General features: G+C 38.4%; 1 protein-coding gene across 1 annotated transcript; it reads right to left on the bottom strand.

Moving 5' to 3' along the window:
* Window positions 1-11072: 11072 nt before the first annotated feature.
* LOC140241754 (coiled-coil domain-containing protein 142-like) lies at window positions 11073-26706 on the bottom strand. The gene is made up of 6 exons (XM_072321503.1): window positions 26557-26706; window positions 23935-24114; window positions 23072-23186; window positions 17839-18016; window positions 15746-15951; window positions 11073-12469 (listed from the first exon to the last, which is right to left on the bottom strand). Exons 1-6 carry the CDS (start codon window positions 26596-26598, stop codon window positions 12123-12125), a joined length of 1068 nt encoding a protein of 355 aa, XP_072177604.1. The 5' UTR covers window positions 26599-26706; the 3' UTR covers window positions 11073-12122.
* Window positions 26707-26990: the final 284 nt, after the last annotated feature.

Below are 26990 nucleotides of genomic sequence, written 5' to 3' on the forward strand. Positions count from 1 at the left end.
CGGATGTATTGCCAGATGTTTTTACAACTTATTTTCAGACATTGACCTTATGTGGCTCTCAAAATGCTGATTCAGCGAATCAGTACAGCGCGAGAGTGATACGTTTATGATAATAAACCTATTGTACTGGAACCTATCAGTCATTGAACGGCAGACTTTAACCTCAGTGATGACCTTAAATCAATGTGCCCTCTGCTATCATTTTACGTTTAAATTATTGATTTTCACGAAGCGGGGGGGGGGGGGGGGGGTGGACAGGCCTTATTTGAACAGGATAACAAAATGGTGAAGTTGCTGCAACAGCCGAGCTTTTGACTGGCCTAGTTGGAACCTCCTTTATATCTACGTCACGATTTTGAGCTCCGATTTCCAACCAATCTATTAGATATCACTCTCCAGAATAGACATGTTCGATCGATCACAAATAATTACAGCGATTATACATATAGAATTGCGTCGTGTTGTCCCCGTTCTCTTTCCCTCTGTCCATGACACACAAGGGCGCCGGAAGCAGGGGAGCATATGGGGCACTCCCCCCCCCCCCCCCAATAAAATTTATTTGGGACAGAACGAGTCCCCCCCCCCCCCCAAATGTAACAAATAATTGATCAATTATCTAAAAACCAAAATTAACAATAGAGGCTCTTGTCTAAAAATGGTCAATTTCATAACTGAAAAATGCAAAATTTTCGCCCCTAACGGGGCACCTACATGGTATAGTAAATTTAGGATATAGATAGTGTGCCCCCTGAAACATACCTTTAGTAAACCCTTTCATTTTCCCTTTTCTTCTTAGCTTTCAAGCAATATAGAAATATTTTTCATTGCTCGAACAATGTTAACCAATACATTATTTTGAGACTAAAACCGAATAGCAAAGTGAAAGCGGCTCACCAATGTATGGTGGCGCTGACCTTGCCTATGCACGCAATGCACCCAGCGGCTCGCCCACATTAAAGGGGAAATCCAGTCCAAATATAAGTTAGTCTGGTAAGAAAGAGTTAAATATTACGAGTTCAACGGTATAATTTTGATCGAAATCGGATGAAAAAATAGGAAGTTATGACATTTTGAAGTTTCGCTATTTTGGGAGGAAACAGTTCTTGAACAGTCAATATGAATATGCAAATGGCAAAGTGAGCATGTCATATACCCTCACAACTTACCATATAGTTTGTACATAAAATTTTGAAATTTCCAGTTTTTTTTCATTCAAACGCAATCAAGCCCAAGACTCAATTCCTCTTATATCTAACTGATCACTATTCTGAAGTTATTCAACCAGGAATAACATCATGTTTCAGACTTCAATGACAGAAACATTGAATTTTCGTCATTTTTTTTTTTTGTACACGATCAATGGAAAATTGTGAGGGTATGACATGATTAGCTCACTCATTTGCATATTCATATACACTGTACAAGAACTGTTTTACGAAAATTAGCAAAACTTCAAAATGTCATAACTTTCTTATTTTTCATCAGATTTCAGTCAAATTTTTACAGTTGAACTCGTTAGATTTTACTCTTTGTTATCAGACTAACTTATATTTGGACTGGATATTTCCCTTTAAGAAATTTTAGAGGTAATTAATGGCCAATCCCAAGATGGTGATCGAGTAACACTTCAGTGACTTTACTATGAAAATTTCCAACAGTTTTGGCTCATTAATAATGGATTATCGTTCCTGCACTCAATTAAATGAATAGCTTTCATAACTTATGATCATAGTATTTCGCAGTGATTTTTTTTTATTATGCTAGATTCACTAGAAATTTGTTTTTAAATGCTCTATGAACGCGACTTTTATACTCCGTTTTTACAAAAAGTCCCGATCGTGGAGTTCCCCGTCGAGATTCTGCCCTCCTCCCCCCCCCCCCTCCAAAAAAAAAAAAAAAAAAAAAACCACACACACACACACACACACACACACACACACACACACACACACACATACTAAAAGACACAGTTCCGGCGCGCTTGATTATATGTATACCTTTATCAAGATCTTTTCTTTTCATTTTTGGGCTTGCTGGACTATGTTCAGTCTCAACAATGGACAACGACTGATGATGACAGTCACTTATTGCAGAAAATATGTAATGCTCAAGATTTGTCATGCAAAAAATATTAAAAAAATATATAATGTATGTAATAAAATGTACTCAAGATTTGTCATACAACAGCACCACAAAGTGCGAAACAGCGGTACCCCTTACCATGCTATTAAGTACCATACCCAGTCAAGATAAGTAGCAGGTGAGCAGTTTCTGACACTTGAAAGTTCAAATACATGTACAGAGGCAGTGCTGGCTTAAAAGAAAAAAAAAGTGGATCATCTTCAAATTTACGAGTTAATTGAGCATTCGTTGGCTCAATACGCTCAAGTGTGACGCAGCTTTATGGACTTGTTATGTCTGTATATTGCGTAATGTGTAGCCCGTTTTTATACACTGTACTTATATTACTTTCTCTCATCAACTTCTCTTCCACTGTACTTATATTACTTTCTCTCATTAACTTCTCTTCACAGAATGCTAAACTATCAAATCATCTCAAACACATACACAAACGAAATCAAACACAATTTTAAAAGGACAATGAATTAAACAATGCTATGCCGTCTCTACTTTCCAACTGACATACAAACACAAATCAGTGTACAATGTATATGAAGAGACTCACATGCAAAGACAAGACCCCCAGAGAGACAAAAGAGAATGAACGTTGAACAGATCGAATAGGCTTACACAAAGGAGTTTACTTGAAATGATAACATCTTTAATTTCTAACCAAAGCGTAGTTTACCGCATGCGAGTCACTGCTATGGCGGTGATTTTTTAACAGCGTAGCTAATAAAAATCAGCATATTGGCACTACACATTTCAACATGTACTGGTCTTTGGCTTCACAATGTCCAGGGGTGTCTAAAAATACTACTCATGTGACACATGACCTCTGACCCTATGACCAAAGATCCTACACAGGATCTTTGCTACGACCCTAAAATTCCCAAGAAAATTACTGTCAGGCAGAACAGCCATAAGTATGTGGGCCTATACTAAGTTCCATTATGATACCTGGAGCCACTTCCTAGATACGGAAGAAGTGAAATTTAGCACTTTCACGTGAACGTTGACCTTTTGACTTTTGAACTTTTTGGCTGAAAACTTCCCAGAGAATCTCTATTGTGCAGGCATTGCATTAATATGAGGGAAAAGTGTAATTTTGAGGAGTTACCCTTGACCTTTGAACCCATGACCCCAAAATTCTCTAAATAATTACTACCAGTCACTACATGCATCACATAATGTACTACTTTCCATGAAGATACTCTAAACCATTTCTGAGATAAATGGAGAAAAAAAAAATGAATTTTATCATTCTCACTTGACCTTTGACCTCATGCCCCAAAACTCTGTCTAGAGAATCTTTATTTGGTAGTACATGTATACACTAAGTTTCAAGAAAATATCTTCCAACATTGTATATAGAAAAAATAAGGGGAAATAGTGAAATATTGAGCATTTGACTTGACATTTGACCTTTGACCTTGAGTATATGCACCCAAAAGTTGATTGGCACAATTTGGTGTGGATTTAGTTATTGAAAGACATAAGACTGTGACATTAATTGAATACATGAATGGATTTACCCAGTTGATTCCAATATGGCATGCATATGGGCATTTGTGTCTCACCCAGATGGGTTTACCCATTTACCTCCCATCTAAAACCAATATGGGTATCAACAATCTTACCCAGATGGGTTTGCCCAGTTCATTTCCATATATATGATACCCATGTGGACACGCCTAGTATTTAGATACCCATACGAGATTCCCCCTTACCCAGATGCCCCAGGTGGCCCAGAGTCTATGCCCATATGGGACCCATATGGGCATGTTACCTGGGGTATACTACTATTACTACTACTACTATTGTATTTCTACTACTACTACTGCTACTACTACTACTACTACTACCGCCGCCACCACCACTATATACTACTATTGCTGGTACTGCTACCACTACTACCACTTAGTGTTATTATTACCAAATCCTGAATATATGAATTACTACATTGTATTATATTTCACCCCTACTCCTTTCTCCTTTCTTTCCAGACTGCCCCACTCATTAATTTCTGTGTTGCATCAATGAATCTCCCCCTGCCATACACTGTCCTGTCCTATGCAACATACATTATGCTACTTGCCTTTGTTGCGCACTGAATATTTTCTCTCCAATAATCACTTCTTTAATTTATCTCCCTTTCATTCACCTTTGCCTTTACAGTTGCTACCTTTCATTTCTACAATGTATGCTCTCATTTCTGGCTATTCATCAATCCAAACAGCTATTCATTCTGCATTCTTTCCATTTATCCGCCACCGGTATGTTTCCATCAGCTGATCTATCCATATTTTCACTATCCAGTCAGCCAGCTGCTAATCAATGTACAGGATTATTTCTTTTTGTATCATTGTTTCCATCCTTCCTCATCTCATTTAATCATCATGCACATTTGCTTTTTTCTTTGCACATTCTAAAAAAAAAAAGGGGGGGGGGGTCATCCCTGCTGAACTGAGAATCAATTATAGTGGGGAGCAATATTTCCTTTATTCTTTTTTAATGAGCCCAACAAATACTTATGTTTTTCTTGTCCGAGTAGATGGGCAGTTTGGCTTGAGGAATCAAATAAGGTTATTTTATCTTCATACTGCATCAGTGCATTCTTGCTCTCTTTGCCCAGATATCCAATGTCCTTACAACAGGCCTGCATATTAGATAACATATGCAACCCCATGCCCTAAGTTCTGCACTCACACGTACAATTCAGAATTTCATGACAAACTTGCCTTTTGTTTCATCTCATACACAGCATTATCAATCATCATCAAACATAAACTTCAATAGCATATCTTGTGATGCACAAAAACAGAAGACACTAGGCAAACACAGTATTCACTAAAACATTTCAAATATTTTTTTCTTTATTTGATAAATAGTACTACCATCACATTAATAGTACATTCATATCGATAGTTATCATCATCTCCTACCTATCTAAACATTTTGCATCTGATTTCTCTGTGGTTTTGTGAGTCTTTGCATCCAACATGCACGAACACACCCATACCCACACACACACACACACAAACAACACATTCACACATTATATAACAGTCACACTGAGTTCAAAGTGCAGACGTTCCATTGCTTCGTGGAATGGTTGAGGGAAACACATTTCAGTTGGTTTCTAGTAATTACCTATAGTATACAATCCTCAGCTAGTGGAGTGGAGGGATTTGGAGAGATAGATAGAAGGGTAACTAATGGATGAGGAGATTGAGAAGATGACAGGTGGATGGATGAAAGAGAAATGGATAGATAGAAGGATCGACAAACATGTATGCATGTTTCATGAAGATATAGCAATATACATAATCATATAGATCATTGATACACCAGTATGTACGGAAAAGTTGGCAAGTAAGAGGAGGAGGAGACACTGTGAAGAGAGAGAAAAAGACTCGGACACAAAATACAGATCAAAACTGGTCTGAAAGGTCTTCTCTCTAGTCAGGCAGAGTCAAAATGGATGATTACACTGGCTTGCTGCACTATGTTCAGTCCCAACAATGGACTACGACTGATGGTATTTGGAGAAGTATGGTACCAACGACAGTCACTCCTTGCAGAAATAGGTGACATTCAAGATTTGTCATACAACAACACCACAAATATGAACACAGAGGTACCCCATTCCATGCTATACGTAAGCATCATACCTAGTCAAGATAAGTAGGAGGTGAGCATTTTCTGACACTTTAAGATTTAAATACATGTACAGAGGAAGTGCTGACTTAAAATCAGTAAGTAACATTATGGATCATCGTTCCTAATCATCAGCAAAGAGGGTCTACTGTGAACACACCAATCTCGGTTATTTTCACTGATGCACTGAAGATACTGAACATGGGGAGGGGTAGGAGTCTATAGCAATGACCTTACGGAATACAATACACTTTGATTTTACTCTTGTTCATTTTACTACCAATGCACTCAACAAAAATAGAGAAAAAAAAATAGACAACAGCTGTCACTGTACTATCATATCACATCGCATCACGAATTAAGTCATATAGTAATTAAAATGTCTCTTTTAAACAAACAAAAAAAGAAAATCTCTTATTTACAGATGAACGATAAAATCAAATTATGATCACAAAATACACAAGTAATCTTTTTTTAAGCCACATCTGGCCAATAATTGCACATTTTTTGCATCTTCTGCATACACATGTTGCTCCTTCACAATCATATGCTACGGACATCCTCTACAGGAATTTGTTGCTTATTAGTGAGTGCAAGAAAGTGACACAGGGTTACCAAGTTGTAGGAGAGAAGCTGCACTGTTTGAGATTAAAGACAGAATCACTGGAGATGTACCCCAAACACTCTCCTAAACAAACAAACAAACAAACAAACAAACACACACACAAACAAACAAACAAACAAACAAAAAACAGCTCTGATGCTGGCTGCATCATAGCATAGACAAGTCAAACATTACAAAATGCTAAGATCACCATATAGACTCACTAAAACACACAGTACTCCTGAAATATGTCAATAGCAAATGATTTCACAGAATTCCTGAACATAACCATTCTCACATTCATCCTAATAGACATTTTTTAAAAGTATTTAAATAATGAGAAAAGTAAAGCTTTGGTGAACAATGTCTGCCTTTCAAGGTGTTTCTAGAGTTCAAGTCAGGATACATGTATGAATGCATACCTGTAAGTCACTGTTACAATAAACCATGGCAGTTCCATTGCCTTTATCGTTAGTCATTTGACTAAATGTAGCTATGGTGCTTCCTCTCGATTTAGAACAGCTTGGGTAGTAGTTCTCAAGCATGAAACAATTTTCAACTGATAAAGAAGGATCACACTCTAAACCAGCTACAAAAAGTGACATTATTCACAATGAAATGTTACATGATAAAAAGTCAGGAGTTCTATAATCCTGACAGAATTTTACTACTAGACTATCATGGAGTCAGCCTTCACTACAAGTGATCTGGACTACCTGAAAATAAATAATAATCTGTTTGTGCTGGGGTGATTCCTGAAGTACACATATCATAAGAATGGATGACAGACAGCTACGAGTTAATTCTCTTATCCATCACAATGACATCATAGATAACACATTATGACATCATAGATAAAACACTATGACATCATAGCTAACACACTATGACATCATAGATAACTATGATATCAGAGCTAACACTATGACATCATAGATAACTCCCTATGACATCATAGATAACACACTATGACATCATAGATAACATGCTATGACATCATAGCTAACACACAATGACATGGTAATTTGTTTTCACTATTGGATTTACAGAAAAATACACATTCTGATGAATATTGTTATCATTAAGTCACACATTCTCACGGCTCGGTAAAGTAATATCAATAAATGTTATACCAGTATGCCGATTATATCAAATGAGTTCAGTCACAGTACTTAGACTATAAGAGATTTCATCATCACTCACCCAATTCAGTTAATTAATGTACTACATAGCACAGGTGTATAGAATAACAGACTACATCTGTCCTCACTGGTATAAGTTGATGCTCAATCCACCATAAAGCCTGAATGTTTCAAGTTGCCTTGTCCATGTACATGCTACACCGCAAGAGTATGCCACCATGAGCAATAGGACATGATGTGTAACCTATTTGGGTCTTAAATACCAGTAGATAAACACCTTGTATGTATCTAACATTCATAATAACTCTTTAACACCCAAAACATCTCACAGCTTTTCAAGGTTGTGGGTTGTAGGAGTAAGGAAGGAGTGATAAAACTTCAACCGGGACGGCTTTGAGGAGAATTGATCCAACTCATGGCAAGGTTGCTGATATAAAACTCACTCCCTCGTTCCACACCTACAAAGTACTTTTCTTGGTGAACTTTTCATGAGTGACTATCTTAAGCCACACAAATACCAAGAAACCTCATATGAGCACTACATGCAGACTCAACGTCACTCTAATTTGTGACATTACATATGGCAGTCACATTACAAAAGATAAGGGAACTGCAACTTTGCAAACATTCGAACGATTATTTAGCATTTGCGATATCTTTGAACGAAACCATACAGATTCGGTGGGCAGTAGGCCTACTGTCATATCCAGGTATTACATTGGGTCACTTAAGAACTGTTAAACATATTCTGCACAAACCACCAAGACAGCATGACTAGGTATTGGGTCAAAGGTTACCAATACCACACTGTGTAAAGGAGTATTAGCCAGGAGAAAACACTGCTAAAACCCACTGGGACCTTTCACTTCTATAAAACTCCATCAAGTGATAACGAGAGTTTCTAACTGTCCTGCTGCTTTATAAGTAATGATACAATGCTAATGACTATCTCAGAAGTATCCCCACGATTTGGCACGCTATTCTGTAAATGATAACATTCCTTTTTCTGCAGATGAAAATATAAATGTGATATGATCAGTCAATATCAACACAATATCATACCTCATGCACCATGTCATTGTGATAATCATTCTTCTTTTCAAGCAGGAAAAGACAGCTCCAGAATAAGGTACATTCAACAATTGTCCCTAATATCATCAACATTCTTAGCTACATATAGTAACAGAACTACAATTCAACAAATAAAAAATAAAAGGGAAGAGTATTCACTACTTGCACACAAAACATATAGCATCATTTGACCACAATATTTCTAATGTATATGAATATATCCTATAGCATCCATCAGAAAAAGTTTCACAAACTAATATATCATCATATAGATATGACACACAAAATTATATGCTGCCTCTAAAGCAAACATACATCATAGAACATACACTGCCACTGGAAAATAGAATTATGACCGACATTGCCATTTTGAGAAAGTCTTTTTAACAATTGCAAGGGTACCACTGCACCATCTGAAAAAAAAAATGTAAACAAACATATAAGAAACAACATCATATATCTTGGAACATAGTTGGCATAGGTTTAACAGATTCAAACATGGGACAGGGCTGATACTATAAAGCATTATATCTGTGGCACATGAAATGGCACAAAATTTCTAGAATCCTTAATCCTACTGGAACAAGTAATCAAAGCCACATATTTTCTGCTTTATTCAATTACATGATCTTACAATATGACAATAGCAATAGTTGACTCAGCACTATACAATAAAATCAAAATTGATTGACACAGTTTACCAGCAAGAAGCACAATATTCATAACTCTCAAAAATAGATTTAACTATTTTCAGCAAGAATTACTCAGTATTGTGAGTCTCAAATTTGGGTACTACATGGAACTTCAAATTTCTTGGTGCTACACACATACACAATGACTAGTACATCCCGTCAATAGAGGTATAGCTATTCTGCTTAAAGGGAATTAACTGCAGTGCTCTGTAATTATTCTGTTATTTGCTGTTTAAATCATTGCCGAATAAGAAAGTAAGTAAAGAATTTAAAACCAGGGACTTCCACACACACCCTGAAATAAAGCAGAAAATTAGAACCAGGCAGTTATTGCACTTCATACTTGCCTTGACCTCTGAAATAGTACATATCAGGTTAACTTCCTACCCCCTTTTTTTTTGGGGGGGGGGGGCAGTTTCTAAAGCATACCAATAACACTTTTCTTTTTCTTTTCTGCATCTTAAGAATGTCAATCTACAAAAATACATCAACCACATCTTTTTTTCACAAGGTCACCACAATTGATTGGTCCACAGTTTATCATGTGATGAAATCTAGACAGCACTAATTTGTCAATTCCTACTTTCACCTTCATGCATTACAACAATATGATCATATACCTGTGTAAAACCACAGAGCTATTTAGAATCATTTGGTCATTTTCAGATAAGGTAAGAATACAGTCAACTCTTTTACGCTGCATAACAGTACACATGTCATTCGTACAGATTCAAACACCACACAGGTCAGGATATGTCACATAAATCCATCTGAATTCCAAACCAAATCCAGAAACAAAATAGAAATGTCGTGCTATGGCGAGTGGTATACCTCCGCCATAATGCATGGCTCTCCCAATACAACATAGGTCTAGTACGTCTTGTCAATGTGAGACAACAGTTTCACATAGTTAGGCAAAAGATTAAAATGACATGCTTGTCACAAATGTGTAGAGTGTTCATTTTCTTTGAATTAGGTTTTAATAACTGGATGATGGGGTAAACTGTTTAAGAGAGCAAGTATTTGGGACAGGAGGATTTTTACTTGACCTTTGACCCTTATATAAGTATTTCAGACCCAAACGTTTGGCTTCTTCTTTGTAGATTATCCCCAATGATAAAGCTCGGTCTACAAGAGACAAAAACACACAAACACTGCCTCTGATTAGCCTCTGACACATCAGCAGCCGCAATGACATGAAAGCAACATTTTATCAATGTGCTCATGTCACTTTGGGTGTTTCCACTTTGTCCAGAGACTCAGTGGCTCAATTCAGTTGTTGTTGTTGTTGTTGTTTTTTTTTTCATTTATGCTTGCACAGAATGTAAATGATGTTCAAAGAGGGATAAACTTCACAGGGGTTTACACATGACAAAGGGAAAGGGATAAGTTTAGGAAGATTTTTTACTGACTTTTATTATTTTTTTTTTTGGATGGCAAGTTCCCCCTATATCTGAATTGTGTTTTCCTTTGCATAGCTCTTTGTACCTTATATATCCCCCCGTTCCCATCCATTTTTTGAATGATATACTGTAAGCTGTTATTTTCGCGTACAGATATTTTCGCGAGATGTTGTTTTCGCGAATTGACACCAACGCTATCTTGCATGAACTTTTACTCTAGTGTATGGCGACATTTTCGCGTGTTGCTAAATTCGCGATCCAACTGTGATTCGCGAAATTCGTGAAAATCAAATCCTTGCGAAAATAACCACTTATACAGTAGTCTTTTTTTTTTTTGGGGGGGGGGGGTAGGATGTTAAACCACTTGGTGTATCCCACGGAACAGTGAGTGGATATTTTATTCTAATAAAACAATGTCCATGTCATCTTTGCTACCATCTTTGTGATCATGGATGTTATTGCATATTTTTCTCTAGGGGAACATTGAGTAATTTGGTATCACTTGGATAAATACACAAGAATAGTACACCTCCAGTCACTTTGTTCCACTTATAACTAATAATTGTGAGCTATCCTGAAATATTATTCTCTCTCAGGGTACACAAGTGTGATAGAGACAGCAAACTAAATGAGATTGATTAAGACTACATTTAGAATAAAGCTAATATGAAGGCTTATGTCACCTCGCATTTAGGCCGAGTTGTCAAATACACAGCTTAAGAGAAAATAAAATAAAAGTCATAACTAGAAACAGAACACTTTGTCGGTTCTGCAAATCAAAGAGCACTGAAACTCGTAAGGTAGTCATAAATTTGTTAGCAGAAAGATAAAAACCGAGATGTTGATTCTATTTGGCATTTGCCACTCATTTTCTGTGTGGTGCACCATAGATGCTCTGTGTGTGAGTCAAAAGGACAAAGTACTAAAAAGGTGAAGATATATACATAATTCCATTACCACAGAAACATCCATATTCAAACTTCAGTTGCACTTGGTCAACATCTTAGACCACTGATTATAGTTACATCTGTACAGGTACACTTTCATGCATATAAACCAGTACATCAGCCTTTCCCTGCATTAAATAAATACTACAAAATACTCTGCAAAGGAAGATGTCCAAACTAGTAATGGGACTTCTGCATTTAAATGAATAATACTTCCATCCATTCTTAACTTTATCCAGAAAAAATATGCAGCAATTTCTTCTTCTTTTTCTCACTGGCCACAGCTGTCTATAAAGTCACTTCAGTTCAAAAGTTTTGTAAAAACTACATTAGTTATTTTTCCTCCGTCAAGACAGTATCCTGCACCCCTTTCTATGTAAATAATTAGCTTGTACCAGTACTGGTGTCTTTTTTCTCAAGGCTCTTCCACAACCCATTCACTCCACTTCATATGCCAATATTCTTCTCCCTCACTCCTCCATTCAGCTCTCCATCCCTGCCGGTGAGTTCAGGCAGCTAAATGGACTCTTCCAGCGATTCCCTGTGTGCACACGCAGACTCAACCACTCCTTGCGGTGGGGGATGTGGTAGGTCTCCTCCTCTGCACCCCCGTCGGCCGAGTCGGTAGCGTAGCCCCTGTCCGAGCCGGTGGTCTGGGTGCTGTAGTCCCCACCCAGGGGGAGATTGGTGGGGTGGGGAAGCGGAGCCTGCTGCTGGGGGTGGGGGAGAGGATTCAGGTTCTGAGTAGTGAGGGGAGAGTCCGACATGCTGCCAAAACTTCCCCGACGAGACTCGGTACTCTGAGCTGTGCTAGTACTGTACTCTGAGTCTGTTTAGACACACAGGAGATTGAAGACAGAGAGAGAGAGAATTGGGAAATGCTTGAAGTCTTTTGACAATGGATGAAAGGACAGTACTCACACACTTATCAACCAGGCCATTCATACTATATCTGGAACGTTTGACAGACAAAGAAGAATACAATCAAGAAATTATTGTAGAAGAGAGAAGTTGGAGCCCTCTTCAGGACTGCTCAAACAATGATATTTGTGTGGTGAGGGTATCAACAAAGCTTGATAACATCTTGAGCTCAAAATGTCATCAGGGCCCTGTTTTATGAAGAGTTCAAATTGATTATAAAGTTGATTTCTATCATAAGTCTATGGCAGCCTGTGTACTAAGGAAAATCAAAATAGATTATATCTTTTGATAAAACAGGTCCTAGATCTGAGATGGTTGTCACATCTAAGATGGCTGTCAGGCCCTGCACTTGAGAGCATTATATTTTGGGATATGCTATGGTTAAGGTAGGTTCCAGTATTCTTAAGAAGCAGACATGTGTCCCTCAGTAATCTGTAATAAACACTTACCTGAGGAAAAACATTGTTGTTCCACATAATTTTCTTACACTACTTCACTGATTGTGAATCATAATACTAAATGCTCTGTCTTGCCGTACACACCAACAAAGCAATGGTACAGGAAGAAACAACAGACTTGGGGATCACGTGCTCACCTGAGTATCGCAATTTCACCTTTCATGCATTCTTGCACACTCTTACCTGAGAACATTGGAAACTTAGGTCTGCATATATGGATCCCCCCTCCAACTCCAGGGTGGAAGGGAGGGGGGGGGGGGGGGGGACAGGCAGCCCTGAATCTGCAATGAACAAACTTGGAACTAAAGTCATCAGTGTACAAACTCATGAAATTACCTTTGCTTTATCATTTCTGATTCTACATGTAGAGTAGAAGATTTTAAATATTCCTTAATGTGAGGGGGGGGGGGGGGGGTGGGCCCCCTAGGGGCCCCCAAGAGGGACATGGTGCCCATTTGAAGGAATTGAGATTCTATCCCCCTAGGGATGTTACCTGCTAAGTTTGGTCAAAATTCATCATGAGGTTTTCAAAAAGAAGATGAACATGTAAAATTCACGCCCCATTAATTAGGACCCATCCCCATCCCCTCTCCTGGGTCCCAAGGGGGAGGGGGGGGGGGGGCACCCCTGATTCCGCAAATCCCATGAACAAACTTGAAACTACAGTTATCAATGTACTAACTCATAGTATTATCTTAGCCCTATCACTTCTGGTTCTAGAGAAGATTTTTAAAGATTCCTTAATTTTAGGGTGTTTAGGGGGGGCCCCCAGGTGGGCCATGGTGCCCCATTTGAACAAATTGAGATCCTATTCCCCTCAGGATGCTAGCTACCAAGTTTGGTGAAAATCAGACATGGGGATCTCAAAGTGAAGATGAAAATGTACAATTTAGGTCCCATAAGGACCCCTCCCCACCCCCTCCCCTGGGTCCCAAGGGGGGGGGGGGGGCACTCCTGATTCCCCCACGAACAAACTTGAAACTACAGTCATCAATGTACTAACTCATAGTATTAACTAAGCCCTATCACTTCTGGTTCTAGAGAAGAAGATTTTTAAAGATTCCTTAATTTTAGGGGGTCTGGGCCCCCAGGCAGGCCATGGTGCCCATTTGAACAAATTGAGATCCTATCCCTCTAGGGATGCTACCTGCCAAGTCTGGTGAAAATCGGTCATGGGGATCTCAAGAAGAAGATGAAAATGTGACCCTGCACCTCAAAACAAACAAAAAGTCGCCAGACATGAATTTTCAGTTTAGACCATATTTTGAAAGAGCAGACTTTAAGCTTTAAAATGATGTATTACTCAAATCAAATGGACTCTCCTAACCTATCTAAATATTGGGAAGAAAGCACAAACTCAGGAAAAGTGTGAACTGAGAAAAGAGGCTCTGAAGTACAGTGTCTACTCAAGCGCTTAATCTTTACCAAACCGTGCTGGCTGTGCGATGAATGGGACAAAAAACAGGAAGTAAACCACCAGAGTAACAACAATGAAGGGATTATCAGATTAAACTGAAATTAAGCATGCCTCATTAACACATTCTGTCCGTAATTAATGCCAACTTTCAAAGCAGTGGCACTATCCTTTCAAAAGTTATTAGAGTTGAAAGTGAAGAGTAAGGACAAGGTTTTTCAGAAATGAAAAAGGGATTCTACAGACACACCTAATCACACTATTCAACCAAAAATGTTCGAGATAAAGTGCTAAAAAAACACACTTTCCTGCCCGTTTTATGATACCAAATTTTAGCATAATGTAAAAGAAGACCCGCTCTTTCAGAAAATATGAAAAAGTCAAGTTCGGCTAGGTTGAGCCATTTCATTTATTTTCAGTCCTCACGCAAAATCAGTGTGTGCGACTTTATGTTCGTTTTGAGGTGCACGGTCACAAATGTAAAAAGTTTACGGACGACGGACGCCGGACGAAGAGCGATCGCAATAGCTCCCTTGAGCCTTCGGCTCAGGTGAGCTAATAAATACTACAGTGCACTTCCATTATAAGGAACTTGGTCGTAGAGAAATTTTATTATAGTGCAGTAAACATTCAGGTCCCAAAATCATAATCTCTACATCTTTCACTACTTAATTTGTCCTGCTATAATGAAATTTCAATACAATGAAAGAAATCTGCTGGTCCTGAGTACTTTGTTATAACAGGAGTTGCCCTTACCGGTAAATAAACACAATTTTTACCTCTGCCAAGGAAGGAGGAGGTTAAGTGATCATCAGCGTTGGTTTGCCTGTTTGCAAAATAACTCAAAAAGTTGTGTACGGATTAAAATGAAACTTGCGTGAAAGGTCGATATTGGCACAAGGGACACCTCACTCAATTTTGGTAGTGATCCAGAAATTTTTATGGATTTTTAAAGAATTTTCCATCTTTTAGCATTAAGGTCAACAAACTTGGGGTTCAAACTGCGCATACTGAAGATTTACATACGCACACTAAAGCCTGTGCTCTGCTCACGTAAGCGAAGCGCCGTGCACTGACTTAATCAAAAGGCTTCCATTCTGGGAAATTGCATGCGTGTAAGGGTGAAAATGAGTTGCTGGCTTGGCGGAGGTCTGTGCTCTCCGAGTGCTTTTCTATTTTCTATTCTTCAGTTTATAAAGAATTTTGACTCAAATATTACAAAAGGTAATAGCTGGTCTAACTTGCAGACACAGATGACAACGTGAACCACAAACCAAGACTTGAATTCATCATTTCCTCCTACGGCACTCACTGATTTCATCCTTGGAGGAGGCGTTGGCCATGGCGGACTTTCTCATTGGCTGTTGCTTGAGGAGGAGGATGGCGCCTTCAAAGTTGCGAATGGCATCGAGTGAGAGGACGCTCTGCTTGCTCTCTGGTCCAAGCTTGCTGGCACTCGAAGAGAGCCATTGGTGGACATAGCCAAAGTCCTGCTCCAGCTGATGGGCGCCATGGACACTGTAACCAAACAGGTGGAAAAAGGCATCATTAGGAGACTTGACAATTTTTTCACATATCTTATGTTTTTGTTTTTGTTTTTCTTGGCAGATTGATTAAACATATCCACATTAAAGGTACAGTTTATCTTTGGGAGCAATGATTTAAAAAATGTTCGAGATATCACATTTGATGCATATGTGGAGGTCAGCTGTATCACAAAACATCCTATCATGTAAAAGTTTTGCAATAAAGCTTGAAATATAAGGAGTCATCACTATTTTTCTCAATAAAACATAACTGTAGACAGTTTAGCCTAGAAACATTTTTATTATAACTATTGTTCATATTTTGTATATTCAACGATACTTAACATTAATTATACTGATTCAAATTTTTACATTGGTTGTTGCTATCCCTAACTCACATTTTATAACTATTTTGAAGCACTAAAGCTGAGGTTTTGTTTCATTTGAAACAGTAAATTATGCCTTTAAATGGCAAAATGTTAGCAGGAAATTCTGACCCTCCTTTTCATAAAAATATCACTTCTATCAACCTGTTGAGGATGAGCTGGTTTTGTTATTACACTGTTCCTAGCTTGGTTTGATGTTTTGTGAGTTTTTGCTCTTTCTTTGGTTCTTCCTTCTTCTTTTGTGGGGGGGAGGGGGGATGGAGCAAATGAAGGTGACATGTCTGTCGCTCAAAAGCAAATCACCTCAATGAAGTCTCGCTAGACAGAGTAGGTGGTTATATAATCAACATTCATTCAAGGTTAACAACAAGACGTATGTGCCAATCAACAAACATCCAACGTACATGCTCACCTTCATACAAGGTTTAAACAAGCCTCTTCCTTTATTCTGTCTTTATGAACAGCTTGATCCATTGAGAAGTGAGATGAACATTTGACTGTGTGTGTGTGTGTGTGTGTGTGTGTGTGTGTGTGTGTGCCTGCTGGGGGGGGGGGGGGCATGGGTGGTGCGACGAGATCCAATCAGCCATTAATATTCATTGAGTAGCAAAGTTTATGGCATGACGGTTGATGCGTTTTTCTCAGTTGTGTCAGGATGTTTACCCTATACTCCGGCAGTAAATGTCACATAAGCATCATGCTTATCTAAACACGCCACTCTCATCAATCTCTAACGCTTTTATGTCCTCCAAGCCGAAACGCGCCTCACTCAAAATTCCACACTTCTGTTCAATGCGTCAGTTAAATATTTACAGAATGATAGAAAACACTCCAAAGATAAGACAGTGATGAAGGTAAGGAGACATCAGCCAGACAATGGTGAAGAAACATCCCATTTAGTAAGGCATCTTGTAAATAAGTGGGTACCATTTATCCGTTCAACTACATGGGAGACGCCTTTTCTTGACCACCACCCCCCCCCCCCCTCTTAATCAACACACACATAGACACACATCGTCTGAGGAAAAATAAAAACTTTCACATATACACCATACCTCTTTAGTGTTCTGTAATGATAGTCTTCATTCTGATTCTATCTCTAAAACTAAATTGATTTATAAGTTGTCTTTTAATCTATCTGAAGTCATCAACATTCATAAATTCATTTAGTGATTTTCTGATTACGGTATTTTGTGAAATTTGCAGCGCTGTTTTGCTTGCGTAAAAAAAAAGATCATATCTTGTGAGCAAATAATTGAGCTTATCAAAAACCAAATACATGATTATCAAATTAGCTTTGAAGAATGTTAATGCACCCTCATGCACTCCCCCTCCCCCCTCCCCCGAGAGAGATGTTGCCTCACCCATCTAAAATCAGAGTTTTTATATCAGGGACAGTCACTCCCCTTGAGAGTGCACAAATACAGAATACGGAAATGTTAGCACGTCTTCAGATTGATGACTGTCTTAGGACACCAAGATGCCACCCTAACCTGAACTTTGGTTTCTCCTTGAGGATGAAGGACATCCAGCTCTCTAGCATCGTCTTGACGGCGATGGACATGATGGTGATCTGGGCCGTCGTCTTCAGCTTGGTCACACCCTCCGCGATGGGCATCAGCAGGATGTCCACGATGTTGGCGGCGTAGGGATTGTGAACGCTGGGGAGTTCTGCAAATTGGCAACATGGTGTGAATAACGGGTCAACCCTACCTTCCGTGTCTTCTACATTCATGAAATCCACCAAAAATCTACAGGTTTTGCTAAGCTGTATCACCATTTTTAGTAACACTTCAAATACTGTAAAACCAGAAATTTTGGTGTGCATGACACTTTTTGAATTTTGAAAGGAGCCAAAATTTGGAAAAGTAAAGTGCACGCGAAAGTTTTTTTTTTTTTCTCGACACAATGCACAGAAAGTCGGTACAATGCCATATACAGTACAAATATGTAAGTTGACCTGTAAAACTGCTATCCTAGTGAGTTTAGTAGTGTGCATTCAGTTTTGTTGTGCATTTTAATATTGACCAGCATTGTGTGTTCAACAAAACCCTGCATTTCTAGTATACTTGTAACGTTTTTCATGATCAGCAATTCACGAAAGTTCAACCCACCAATGTTTTTGGTTTAAAGTATCTTACAAACTTGTAACTTGTTCCTCACAAGATTCTAAAAGGCTCACAGACTATGTATGTGGGTATTTGAAGAATAACATTTTGACAATCAAACCACTAGCACACATACTATATATCTGTGTTTAGTTTTCTAGCATCCTTGAATGTTGCTATTTCATGTCATCATGAGCATATGGGTTGATGTGTATGCTCTTATTCAAAAAGTATTTTGTAGTAGAGCAGATAAGCCAAAAAACTGTGCAAAATTTGACTAAAGTATGAAAACTTCACCAGTGTTAGTACATGCTAGAAGATTCATTTTTTAAGATCAGGAGGTAAGTCTGAAAAGTCTGAATTGACCTCTGATGACCTCAAAATTTCAGAAAATTAATATTTTGTGTCATTGATTAATGTTGAACATGGTAATAATGTCCTTAAAACTATTTTTTGTCACAGTGGAATTGTCTTCATGTTCCACAGAGGCCTGAGAGGTTTCTACCTTTGACCTCTGATGACCTCCAGAGGTCAATGAACTCAAAATATCAGAATATTGATATTTTGCGTCACTGGTTGATGATAAACACTGCAATGATATACTAAAAACTCATTTTTGTTACAGTGGAATTGCCTCAATGTTCCACAGAGCCTTGACAGGTTTCTATCTTTGACCTCTGATGACCTCCAGAGGTCAATGACCTCAAAATATCGGATATGATATTTGGTGCAATTGACTGATGATAAACATGATAACGATGTCCTAAAAATTAATTTGTGTTACAACTGTATTGTTTTCCTATTCCTCAGATCAAAGGAAACTATTTACATGTCTCTGCCTTTGACCTCAGACGACTGTGACAGATCAATGACCTCAAAATATCAGAATATTTGATGTACATTCAATGGTTAACTGTATACCTGGTGTGCAATCATGCATTTTGCTATTAGCATTTATGCTACAATAGAAGTGTCTTCTCATTCCACAGAACATTGGTCATTATCCTGTGTATGTCCAATTTTGACCTCTCAGGACAATGTGAGGTCAATGACCTTTTAGAATATCAGAATTTGTGTAGGATTACATATATTGATGTTTGGCTTCATTGGTTTAATCCTAAATGATTAATCATGTACAAATCACGCCTTGACGTTGTAATCAAAGTATGTATGCATATTCCACAGAGCATTGGTTCATATTGTTGTCCACACATACGTCATAATCTCCAGTAGTCTAATCATCCACCTTTTCCAACACCAAAACTTTGAAAATTAATAACTTTTGCATCGATTGTCTGATTTTCCTCAAACTTTCACTGATATGTTCTACTAGTGTCGCTGCTTTCACTCAATCCACATTTCTCTTTGGGTTTGGGTTTCCTTTAAGTAGGCCTACTCCCAAAGAAGTTTTTTTCTTTTTCTTTCTTTTTTTTTTCCAAGATGCAACCAGGCCTTGGAAATCTCTACCCTACGCCACTGCTTCTTATATCTCTTTATAACACTCCAGGAGAGAGATACCCAAAATTCAGGTCTTTTAAGATACAGATGTCTGTCTTTTTGTTGTTTTTTTCTTATTTTTCTTATTTCTTGCTGCATAAACCTTCTTAACCAATTAAGGCAAGCCTTCACGGCAAAATATTAAAAGAGTACACCCGACGGTGGCCTGTACTAGTGAAGAAGAAGAAGAAGAAGAAGAAGAAGAAGAAGAAGAAGAAGAAGAGATTTTCTGTCAATGATGCAGAGCCAATACAAATCAGTGTCATGGTAGATCTTAGTTGGCATTGCAAAGGTTTGGCTGTCTCTGTTGGCAAAGTAAGTCCTTGGGGTGGTTTACATTGTCTGGGCGTGGAGGGTTGGGTCTATAAGGATATGATGCTTTGCTATAACAATGCAGAAATGCATCAATCTTGTAATGTTGTTGTTTACTATTTTCCCTCTCCATCACGAGTAAACATGGCTTGTGTTGATCAAAGTTGGTGCGATGTCGGAAATGTGAGGTTGTATTGAAGGTGGCCTTCAATTTGTTTTTCACAGTATGTTGACATGTTTAACAGACTGTAACTCACTAAGATGCCTCTTGAAATGTTTTGAAAAGCTTCTGCTTGATTTCACATGAGCGGATGATTATCAATTGTCTTTCTGCTATCATCATGTGTGAAACAAAGTATTGTCTCTCTTCAAAAGATAGCGTGCCAATTAATCTCCACATATGGTTGGTGCTCTATACAAGACATTCCAACCCACCTCCAGCCTAGACATCCGTAGGCTTTGTGGTGTAGAGCAGGATCTTAACATCTCTCTTGAAGCGAGACTTCTTTTTTCTTTTCTTTTCCCCACTAACAAATAAGTTTAGTAGGAAACATAGAAGCGTTCGCACATGCTGTTTACATTTCCCATCACATGCTTTTAACATTGGAATTTTCATGTACACATTTTGCCTGCAAAAGAATTACCAAGAACGCATATCTCCATCCAATAGCCTCCTTCCCTCTGCTTGGTTCCTTCCATAGATGTAGCACACTTTGGGGATTGATAATTGCAAACACAACAATGCAAAAGCTCCATAACGCGGGAGGGGGATACCTCCACCCATATCCTTCCCTCAATTGGTCTCTCTCCATAGATGGCTGATGTACCACACCTCTCTGATACAGATTTCGAGATATTCCTCCAAAAGTGTATGTGTGCCAGTTCATTGAATCTCAATTCTAAAAATGCAAAAGCTCTCTCGATTGGGAGTGGAATACCATATCCTCTCCAACCCTGCCCATGCTGGGTTCCCTTTTATATAGACTTGGTACACTTTGGGGATCAATATTTTCCGAATATTCCACCAAAAGTATGCATCAGATTCTAACAATTGAAAAACTTCCGTCGGGGGGGGGGGGGGGGGGGGGGATGCCCCCTCCCACACCCTGTCAACTCCCATATAAGTGATGACACACATGCTAAACACGAGCTGTACCAAATTGCTAAATTTCAGGTCTATAAATGTAAAATCCGACCCCCCACCCACACCCTCCCCCTCCGCTCTGTTCCCTTGCACATATTTTCCAAGTTTCACCCCCCTCCAAGTGAAAACAGATTGACACCCCTTAATTGCTATGTGCACATACCTGTTGTCAGTAATTACCAAAGTTCTGTGGAATGAGTCACGTTTTGTTGTTGTTGCTGTTTTTTTTTGCAACAGAAATACATGGTTTGTAGGCCCTACATTACAAACAATTAACTATCGCAATATCAATATTATTCTCATATCTGGAGGTCTTTGACCCTATGTGTTTTCCATAGGTCAAAGGTAATAGCTTGTTAATAAATAGGGCCTACCAATGCTCTCTAGAACATCATCATGTTTACCATTACTCAACGATGCCAAACATCAATATTCTGATACTTTGAGGTCATTGACCTCTCAAGGTCATCAGAGGTCAAAGGTAGAAACCTGTCTTAACTCTCTGGAATATATGAAGACAATTTCATCATTGTTAAACAGATATGCTCGTTTGTACATCTTAACCATGTTTATCATAAAAATAATGACATCATAGATTAATATTATGATACTCTGAGGTCATGGTCCTCGAAAGGTCACCAGATGTCAAAGGTAGAGACCTGTCTGTGCTCTTTGGAATATGAAGACAAATTTCATTGTAAAACAGATATGCTTCTTTTGTACACCTTAACCATGTTTATCATTAACTAATGACATCACAGAACAATATTATGATATTTTGAGGTCATTGACCTCTAAAGGTCATCAGAGGTAAAAGGTAGAAATCTGTCAATGCTCGGTGGAATCGGAAGACAGTTCCTTTGTAGTATAAATGCACATCTAGTGCATCCTAAACATATACAGTATATCATTCACAAATGTCTCCAAACTTTAGTATTCTGATATTAAAAGTTTGTTGACCTCTGGAGGTCATCAGAGGTCAAATCAGACTTACCTCCCAATCTTAAAATGAATCTTATGGCATGTGCTAACACTGGTGAAAGTTTCTTGCTTTAGTAAAATCTTGCACAATTCTCATGATTTTGAGGGCTTAACCACCCTACTATTGGCAGTTTCTTTCAACATGGTGAAAAAGCTGTGTCAATGTTTAATGTTTTTTTTTATCAATATCATTATCATAATAATTTCTGTATTACCATGCGGTACATTCTTGCTTACAGTTTCACTCATATTTTTCCCAGAAGAATGGAAATAAACTCAAGTCAGAACTGAAACATCAACTTGGAACCATGAAACATTTACAAGTTCACTCTGAATATTTGTTTGAAGTGTTTGTGCATACCTGCCAAACCTAAAATTCCGGAACTAGGTATAACTGGGAGAAAATAATGCAAAAAAGGAATTTTCATCAATCTCATATGGGCAACTATCAGTAGGTGTTGACAAAAATAGGAACACAAGGGTAAATGAAGCTTCTTCTTTCCTAAGAAATATTAATGTTCCTATTAAATGGGAACAGTAGGCAAGCATGTGACATTGAGATAAACACTTCAACTTTAGCATATATGATTCCTGCTACCAAATGTAATGACTTTCTAATAATAACAACAGGGAAATGACTCTCCTCCCAGTAAAATCCATTTGCAAATTCCTGTCATTTCTCACCATCGGTAGTCTTCTTCCGCCAAACCTTGCCCATAGGCATGCTCTTGGGCCAGAACTCATCGCTGATCCTCAAACAATCCTTGCAGAACTGCCTACTGCAGTGACTCGACAACCCCTGAAGGTTTGAGAGTTAGGAGCAAAAGGAGGAAAAACAAGGGATGATGCAAGGGTTGCTATGGAAACAGCATATCATCACTTTGGCTGTAATGCAGACTGCAAACAATTCCTCAAGCGTTCTCTTTTGCGATGTCCAATCATATGTTTTCATTAAATCATGAACAGGAATATAGTTTCAGCAATTTTTTAATCTCTGTGGCAAAACTATTGCAAAGGTCTGAAATTTGATTAGCAAGACCTGCCTCACAATGTGTGACTTTGATTACTGATAACTTGCAATATGTTTCAACACAACACTGAACAATATTGAGCATCATTGCTCTCTGTTGCAAAATGTTAAAAAATCACCAGCTGTTGTATCGCAAATCTCCCCACACTGTGCGCCATCTGGAAATCTTCTGCCATCATATAGCAGGATATCGCACAGTGTGAGGTGGGTTTGAGGGTCGAATTGACTCTTCTGGAAAACATCATTACTGCCACAGCTCCTTGGAGGATATTTACGGTACCAACACGTGAACCAAATCACACAGATTCATCGGTAATTCAGTAAAAGTCAACCCACGCACTTCAGGAAATAGCTGAAATTAAAACTTTTCATAATATGCTACACAAAATCAACAACCTGCTTGATCCTAACATGTTTCATTCTTTTGAAAAGTCCTTCAACATACAACACATCTTGCTGTAAAGGGCTTTTCTTTTTCATGGCATAGGTACACAAGGTTGTTGGTTAGCATGATTACCTGTAGACGGCTGAGTTCACCGTTGAGTCTAAGCTGCAAGGCCTCCATATTGGCATGGAAGGTGGCGATGGCTATCTGGGGCTGCTGGCGCCGAGGGCTGACCGGACCCTGCGTTGTGGTCAGTCCAGCACGGAGGGTGGGTAGGAGCTTGAGGGCAGACATGGCGTGGTCACTCACCACCTGCTCAGGGTCAGAGGTTTAACATTGTCATTTCCACTGATACCTATATACATTCCACTGAAAAAAGCTTATGGCATACATGTACTAAAGTAATGATCATCAAAGGCTCAAATAAGGGTAATTACTACATGAAAATCAGTTTGTGTGAATAGAAGCAGAAATATTACTGACACATGACAGTGAAAGTTTGAGCAAATTCCAATCCAAACTGAGAAAGTTATGATTTTTTTTTAAAGTTGTGATCATCAAACACAAATTGACAACACTGTGATGTCACATGCAAACTCACCCCTCAAATATGTAATATTCAATAAGAAATTTTCATTTCCCCATCAAGTAGATTTTAAATTATACATGCACCCTTCATGAAATCATTGTAAATATATATATATATATATTTTTTTTTTACACCTGCATGCAAACATAGTCTGTCACCACGAACATAAAAAAAGAGCTTTTATAAAATTTTTGTAGAGGGCAAGTGGAAGGTGAGGTCATATGCTACATCAAGGAGTTGCTAATTTGCACTTGATTGATCATAACTTGAACACCTTTCTTTAGGTTTGTTTGTTTGTTTGTTTGTTTGTTTGTTTTTGACTGGAACTTGCCCAAACTTTAACTCTCCTATTCCTCTTATTTTCTGCTTCTACTTGGTATTCACACAAATAAGTTTCTGGGTGGAATTCCCCTGCAAGTGCTGGTCAGTACTCTTCTACAGACAGCAATATTCTTTTAACACACTCACAGTATGCATGATTTGTGTTGGAGTTAAATTGTTTGTGATATTCACTTCCACCATGTCAGCTCACTTGTATTTCAATCAAGAGGGATTTGAGGCAATTGCAGCTGACAATAACTGAATCTACCACTGACAACTCACTGGGCCATCCCAAATCCAACCACTCTTTAAGAGATTTTGAACCTTAAAGTTTTCACATCTGAAGATTGCATGTATGAACCATAGATCACATTGCAGCCTCACAAATATTGATCAATATCAAATTTGTTTTTCCATGATCTGTAGCCTTACACTCCTGTTCAGAAACTGAAGATATATATGCTTAAAGGTCCTGTTTACCTTTGGGAACAGTGATTTTAAAAATGTTCAAGATATGACATTTAATGCATGTGTGTAGGTCTGCTGTACCACAAAACATCCTATCATATAAAATTTTTGCGATAAAACTTAAAATATAATGAGATATCAGTATTTTTCTCAATAAACCGTAACTGTAGACAGTTTAGTCTGGAAACATTTATATTATAATTATTGTTCACATTTTGTATATATTTAACAATACTTTACATCGATTTTACAGATTCAAATTTTCACAGCGGTTGCTTCTATCCCTAACTCACATTCTAGAACCATTTTAAAGCACTGTTTCATCTGCAAATGGTAAATTATGCCTTTAAAGTGAGTCCATGGCAAGCCAGTGGGGAAATCACTGGTGATTGTTATTAGAACACATTGCAAAATGGAGGTATGGACCCGAATCAAATGATGGGCTGAGAGCTATTACGTGAATAGTCTTCAGTTTTGCCTAAAGGCCCAACTTGACCTTTCAACTGACCTTTTAATAGTATACTAATGACCAGCACTAACAATCCCTCAATTGCACTCAGCTGCATTGCCTGAATTACAAACCCATCGTAATGAATTGCTTGTGTGTGCTATTCACTTAGCCTGGAGCAGGCACTGGCCTTTAGGGATCTTGCCACAGCATTTCAATCAGATCTCCATTCTATAAAACAAATAATGTGCGTTACTTTAGTTGGGCATTACTAAAATTATCCATCCTACATACCATTTGAACAGTCCAAAAACTTGTCCAAAGTTACTATCAGTTGGATAATATACAAATGATGCATGGGACAGGGTGGATCGGTGAGAATTACCGTAGATGCACGAATTTAACTTTGGAACTGTTTACCCTCCGAAGTGAAACGTCCTGTTTACCTTTGGAAGCAGTGATTTAAAAAATGTTCAAGACAATACATTTGATGCATATGTGTAGGTCTGTTGTATCACAAAACATCCTACCATATAAAATTTTTGTAATAAAGCCTAAAATATAAGGAGATATCAGTACTTTTCTCAATAGACCATAACTGTAGACGGTTTAGTCTGGAAACATTTTTACTGTAACTACTGTTCATATTTTGTGTATTTAACAATACTTAACATCAATTATATGGATTAAAATTTTTACAGTGGTTGTTTCTATCCCTAACTCACATTTTTAAACTATGTTAAATCACTAATGCTGGGTTTTTGTTTCATCTGCAAATGGTAAATTATGCCTTTAAACAAGAGCATCCAATTGTCACTGATCCACGAAAAAGGCCTGTGCATCATTTGTTTTATAAAATGGGCCAGTAAATACATGAAATTCAACTTTTTGCTCCATCATGCTCACACAGAGACACAGACCGACTCACCCTGAGATCCCCATAGCAGATGAGCAGAAACGGCCCTACCATCCCGTTGACAAGGAAGTCCTGGCTCTTGAGCTGGCACCACTGGGCAGCCGTGCCAAGACTGTCCGCCAGTCGGGTAAGGGCTTGGACCACACCTGCCTGGCAGTGGGACACCTGGGACTGGGCCCCATGGGCTAACAGGTTTAGTCCATTCTTGCCTGGAGTAGTAGTCAACCATAGAGGGGTGGAGAGCGATGAAGTGAAAGAGGAAGGAATGATAGAAAAAGAAGAAATAAGGAAGGGACAGAGAGGGATGAGACAGAAGACACAGAAAAAAAGGAAAAGAGATAAGGATGGAAAGGGACAGAGAGTGAAGCAAGAAAGAGAGAGAGAGAGAGAGAGAGAGGGAGGGGGTTAAGATAAAAGTTATAAAGAAGTTTTATCATCTGCAGCAC

This window comes from Diadema setosum, chromosome 18 (genome assembly GCF_964275005.1).
Source record: "Diadema setosum chromosome 18, eeDiaSeto1, whole genome shotgun sequence".
Classification (NCBI taxonomy): Eukaryota; Metazoa; Echinodermata; class Echinoidea; order Diadematoida; family Diadematidae; genus Diadema; species Diadema setosum.

Coding starts and splice junctions, on each gene's coding strand:
- LOC140241754 (XM_072321503.1), bottom strand. CDS start 26,598: ATGGTAGGGCCGTTTCTGCTCATCTGCTATGGGGATCTCAGG. Junction 24,115..26,556: donor TCTGCTATGGGGATCTCAGG/GTGAGTCGGTCT, acceptor GACCCTGAGCAG/GTGGTGAGTGACCACGCCAT. Junction 18,017..23,071: donor GCGGAAGAAGACTACCGATG/GTGAGAAATGAC, acceptor GCCAATTTGCAG/AACTCCCCAGCGTTCACAAT.